This window comes from Papaver somniferum, chromosome 1 (assembly GCF_003573695.1).
Source record: "Papaver somniferum cultivar HN1 chromosome 1, ASM357369v1, whole genome shotgun sequence".
Lineage (NCBI taxonomy): Eukaryota > Viridiplantae > Streptophyta > Magnoliopsida > Ranunculales > Papaveraceae > Papaver > Papaver somniferum.
This window is the reverse complement of record NC_039358.1, coordinates 243,104,541-243,110,540: the sequence shown is the minus strand read 5'-3', so window position 1 is coordinate 243,110,540 and position 6,000 is coordinate 243,104,541. Positions and strand designations below refer to the sequence as shown.

Genomic DNA, 6,000 nt, shown 5'->3' with positions numbered 1-6,000 from the left:
TAAACACAACTACAAAAAACAAAAATAACTCGCACAAAGAAACCTCCAACAGGTAATCATTCTAAATCTTCTTCTAGTCCGCCAATTGAAGAACAAAAATAAGTTGAACGATTGGAAGCGGAAATTCAACGGAGTGAAGAACCAACTCCCAAAATGAAGATTAGAATGTACAAACCCTATCTTATTTTATTGTTTTTCATTGATAGAATATGATTAATTCAAAATAAACAAGAGCTTTTTGGGGTTCCAAAATGAAGTTCGGTTGATTAGAGAGACGAATTATCAGCCGAATTATTCATTGTTCTTCGTTCTGAAAGTTCTTATGAACACTTCATCTGGTAATTCATTTTTAATCGATAGCCGAACATCCCAGATGGTTAATACATTGTCAGGTTCGGCTAATACCTTTCCGACCATTACCGGCCGAACCTGAGAAGTAAAATTTACCCCAGGTGGTTGACGGGTTCGGCTGAATCGATTAGATCACTTTCAAGCCTAACATATCTCTGTAAACACTTTGAAAATCTTGATTTGTAGGCTCCAGGTTCGGCTGACTCGTGCATCCGAACTTCTCTTTGTAGACTCAAGTCTTTCGATTTTGTTTTGGCAATAACCTTTTCGTCCAACGTCGGAATGACCTCATTCTTTTTGCGTTGTTTTCGTATTTTCATTCTCTTGAATATGAAGATAAAATATCCTTAGTTCCAATTGGTTGAATTTGGATCTTCGTCTTCTCCATTAACAGACTTCACTTACTTAACACTTTTATAGTCATTTCTACTTATTTTGGTTGATTAATCCTAAGAAAGGTTGCACAATAGAAAACATATGTAGTAAAATGTTGAACCCCTAGATGTGTATGAACTTGAGTGTTTTCTGTAAAATAAGTAACATGTTCGGCTAATACGATTTTTTGAATATGAGCCGAACTTGGAAAGATATATGGTTCGGCTGATACGATATTTAGAGTAAAAATCGAACCCTTAATTTTAGTTTCTTTCAGAACTCCCAGGAAAAGGTTCGGCTTGTAATGAAAATTTCATATTAGCCGAATATTTAACTAGTAAGTAGGTTGAAAATTACAAAATATAAATTCGTCCAATAACTATTTTATTTCGAGTAAGCCGAATTGGTCATCTTCTGTAGCATACCATTTAGGTTTGGCTTGAAATTATTAGCCGAACCTATCTCTGGTTCGCCGAACTTGGGTGAAAAAACCAGATTGTTGATGATTTCAACCTATAAAAGTGAAATTAAACATAATCTAGAAGTATATTTGTGTATTGTTAGCATTGGGTTCCTCATCGACGTATTCATCTTCTGGATTTGGCTCATAAAAATCTTCAATATGATTTTGAGTTTGTGCAAAATCATTCTCATAATTAGAAAATCAACCATCTCTGGATCATTGTTGTAGTTGATGTGTATTTTCTTAGGTTTTTTAGATAAAGATTATCCCTCCTAATCCATTAAAATTACTTGAATCAAAATACAATTTTTTTCCTCACTTCCCCTTCTGTTTCTCTTAAAAAACTTAACTTTTTTTTTCTTGCCCAAATTTTATCATCAACACTAATTATCTTAATCACTAATCAAGATTATTCACAACTAATCATTACTATTAGTACTAATACAAAAAGGCAGATTTGTCATTACAAAAATTATTTGGTTAAGGGGCTTTTGGATTTACTATCTATAATCCGTGTTTGTCTTCATTCAGTATGCCCTGAAATTCTCATGTATGCCCTAAACACAAGGTTCTATCTTCATTCTTTATAATTCTATATGATACACTTTTTTTATTTTGGCTAGGTGTATCAAAATCGGATGGTAAAAATTTTTAGAAAGAAAACGAAACAGATAATAAGTAATCCGACGATCAGGATCAGATATAACTCTTTTGTCTCGTATAATAATACGATACCCAATACTACTTCCGGTAACCCTTTAGCAATCATCCACATTAGGTGGTGTGGTAAAGGTTGTTGACAAAACCGCGTTAGAGACACGAAAGCCGCCAGTGGGACTCAGAATCTTTTGGTGACAGATACGTTACAATAAACAAATCCAACGCTAGTTAACCAGAAGGAATCTTCAGATGTGGGACCTACCTCCGAGATTCCAAGAAATCGAAACCGTTTATTTTAAGCTTGACCCCTGCTGCTAGTGTGGGTCCCATTAATCACGCGTTAATATGGAATATAGACTGAAAGGTATGCCACGTGGAGACCCACATGCTTTCCATACTGTCTTCACGTGTTACATCTGGTGAGTTACCAAAGTATTGTATTCTTTGTAACGGATAGGGTCTCACTACGGCGGACTCGGATGATCGACAAGTCTAATCTAGTTAGCACTAATAGCGTGTTCGAATTCACAAGTTAGTTTTTAAATCCGAAAGCAGCCTTCGTGGAGTTTGTTTGGAAATAGAATTTCAAAATGACTTCAAAAAAAAAAAAGAATGGTTATAGCGCGTTTATATATCAGAAGTAAAAATATTTCTGCTTTTTCGGAAGCAGAAATCAGAATCCGAGTTCATGAGCAAAATGTTTTTGTTTCGCAAAAAGTTAATTTTTTTTTATTTATAAGAGTCATTTTGAATTATGTATCCAAACTATTTTTTTTTCTTTTTTCTGATTCAAGAAGTTAAAAAGCTGCGGAGTGGTATCCAAACAAGTTCTTAGCTTTTGATGTTGCAAATTGTTTTTTCTTCTGACTTTTGGGATTGACTTTTGTTTCTAGTGTCCACTTAAAAAGTCGTTTTACAATTTCTGGAAACAAATAAAGTCAAAAACTAGGTTGACTAGTTTGACTACGCAGTTCCAGCATGATTTCTACAAATAAAAAAAATAACTTTTTACTTTTGATTTCTGGGATTAAATTCTGCTTTTAACATATCCAATCAGACTTTTTTCTTTTAATCTTTACAGTGATTAAAGTAACATCATTTCAAGAAAATCTAGCGGTTACATATAAATTTGTAATTGCAAAAGGAAAATTAGCTCAAAACTGTATTTCTATAGTGGTAGATTATATATTGCTTGGATTCATTATATAGTGTTTTACGGAGGCGTAAATCTAAATCTGCGAAGAGTTTCAGAGATTTGTATATTCATTGTTTCAGTTCCACAGATTTTCTGGATCAGTCTGACACACAACTCGATTATTTTTGGAGCTTTTATAATTACTGAAATCAAGTCAACTGCCTGTTGATGGTTCTGACACAAATATTATACGACAAATTATCTCATCATTTTTGTCAGGTATTAAATCTTAGAGAATAACGATATTTATTTCTATACATAACCGTAAAATATTTTTTATCAGGTTATAATGTTTAGAGAATATCGACAAAAAAGTTGTTTAATAAAAAATCATAACAATGAAAATTTTGTACAGTTTCTCAGAAATTAAGAAAATTTTTGCTCATCCAGCTGGTAACTGTTTTCAACTAGAGGATCCGTGGAAACATCACTATTCAGGAACATAGAAATTTCATGACTGTATATTTACAAAGAGAAGAAAGAGTTTCATCTCTTCTGAAAGACTAGCTAGGGTTTGGTTTTGTTTGGTTTGGGAGAACTTACCATATGTTCCCTTGAATTCCCATAAAAGCAAGATTTAAACTCTAGGATCCTAACTTCTTCGTTATAACCAATTTTATCTATTCAAGACCTATAAACAAACAATATTTGTATCGAGCATTAAGTACATCGAAAGCTAGTTAAGTAAAGAAACTAAAAGCCAACCCCAACTGCTGCCAACCCCAAATAAGTCTCTTCAGATGCTGAATTTCTGTTTTAATTTGTATTATCCAGTGTAAGAGTCATTATTGTCCACAGCTGCAGGAGTGTCGTTGATACAGAAGAAGCCACAAAAAATACGACTATATGAATACATTATGATTTAACTTTTACGATCATCTTACGAGAAATGAGACTCTGGACACACATAATATATTAAAACAATCGATAGTTCGTAAAAAATAAAATAAAATCAACACTCTCTTTTGGAAGACTGCACAAAATTGGGTTCCAGGGGCCATAAAAACATGGCAATTTTGGGACATTCATTAGTGTTAAATTAAAAGCCAGCTTAATAATTAATCATGATTAAGAAATATGGTTAGTTGACTTAGTTCCTCCAAACCAAACCCTAAGTCTTTGACAAGAAATAGAACTCCTTTCTTCTCTATAAATATACAGTAAAACGGAACTCCAAAATAATTCCGTAACTCTCATTATCTCTCCATCCCTCTCTCTGTTTTATCATCATCTCCACATCTGTAAGGTTCTCATTCAAAACCCTAATTCTCTCATAACCCTTTCAATTTCTTTCAATTTTCTTCCAAATTTCCTTTCAATTTCATCTCCAATCCAGATTTGAATATCTGGGTTCTGTTAAATTTTCAATTTTGATACCTGGGGCATGAAAAAAAGATGACAAGACGTTATTCAATAGGCTACGCATTAGCACCAAAGAAGCAAAAATCTTTCATTCAAGATTCATTGGTGAATCAATCCAGAGAACGAGGTATTGATCTTATCAAAATTGATAGTGATAAATTGTTAATAGATCAAGGTCCATTTGATTGTATTTTACACAAATTGTCCGGTGAGGATTGGGTTAAACAATTAGATGACTATGTTATTAAGAACCCTAATGTTTTGATAATTGATTCTCCGAATGATATCGAAATTGTGCATAATCGTATTTCTATGTTACAAGTTGTTTCTGATTTGAAAATTTGTGATAAGAAAGTTGAGAATGGTGATGCCAAGGGAGCTACCTTTGGTATTCCTAAGCAGATGGTTATAAACGATGTCGATTCGTTGATGAACCCGTGCGGGATGGATGAGCATGGGTTGAAGTTTCCGGTGATTGCGAAACCATTGGTGGCTGATGGTAGTGCGAAATCGCATAAGATGGCGCTGGTTTATAATAGGGACGGGTTGAATAAGCTTAAGCCGCCAATTGTTTTGCAAGAGTTTGTGAATCATGGTGGTGTTATTTTTAAAGTGTATGTTGTTGGTGATTATGTGAAATGTGTGAAGAGGAAATCGTTGCCGGATATATCCGAGGAGCAATTAGTGGGGAATTCTGAAGAGGGGACTATGTCGTTTTCACAGATATCGAATATGACAACTCAGAATCGAGCGGATGGAAAGAATTATTATGAGATAATGCATATAGAAGACGTTGTAATGCCGCCAGATAGTTTGATTACTGATATTGCTAGAGGGTTGAGGCAAGCTATGAGGTTACATCTGTTCAATTTTGATGTTATTAGGGATTCGAAGATTGGTGATCATTATCTTGTTATTGATATTAATTACTTCCCTGGGTATGCGAAGATGCCGTGTTATGAACCTGTGTTGACGGATTTCTTTTGCGATCTCATTCAAGGGAAGCAGAATTTGGGTAATCAGGGTGTGAGGAAGGAAGAAGAGGGTTGTCCTGTGACGGAGTCTGTCAAGGAAGAGAGGACGCTTGTGAGCAATAATGGTTCGGCTGATGCAGGTGAGGAGCACTGATGAAATTGTGGATGACAGGCAATGGATGGGTTCAATCTTTGATGGAAGATAATTGGTGGTTAAAATTGATAGCGCCCTGGAGCGTCTGGGAGGTAAAGTTCTTCTAGTTCTTTTTGAAATTTCAGATGTGGTGGGCTAGTTGGTAGGTTTAGTTGAATAAGTAGATTTTTACACTTCGTTTTAATGCCTCTCAAGTGGCTTTGTTTTTGGCACTTCATGTTGATCTTTGTATATTCTGATGTGGTACCAGAAGTAGGCATTTTCTCAAATTTTTACTTTTTAAGTTTTAGGAAGTTCAAAGCTGTATCTTTCGAGGCTAGTGTCATTCCTCTTAATGTTCATGAACAATGGATGCATGGAATTTGCTATGAAATTTACATTTTTGACAGAATTGATTGTAGTTGGTTGAATATTTCTTTATTATTATTTTCATGTTTGATCCACAAATTTAGTTTATGGAAGCCAA

General features: G+C 34.4%; 1 protein-coding gene across 1 annotated transcript; it reads left to right on the top strand.

Moving 5' to 3' along the window:
* The first annotated feature begins 4,200 nt into the window (after positions 1-4,200).
* Positions 4,201-5,940, top strand: LOC113322293 (inositol-tetrakisphosphate 1-kinase 1-like). Its single transcript, XM_026570360.1, has one exon. It carries the CDS (start codon positions 4,440-4,442, stop codon positions 5,532-5,534), a length of 1,095 nt encoding a protein of 364 aa, XP_026426145.1. The 5' UTR covers positions 4,201-4,439; the 3' UTR covers positions 5,535-5,940.
* The last annotated feature ends 60 nt before the right edge of the window (positions 5,941-6,000 follow it).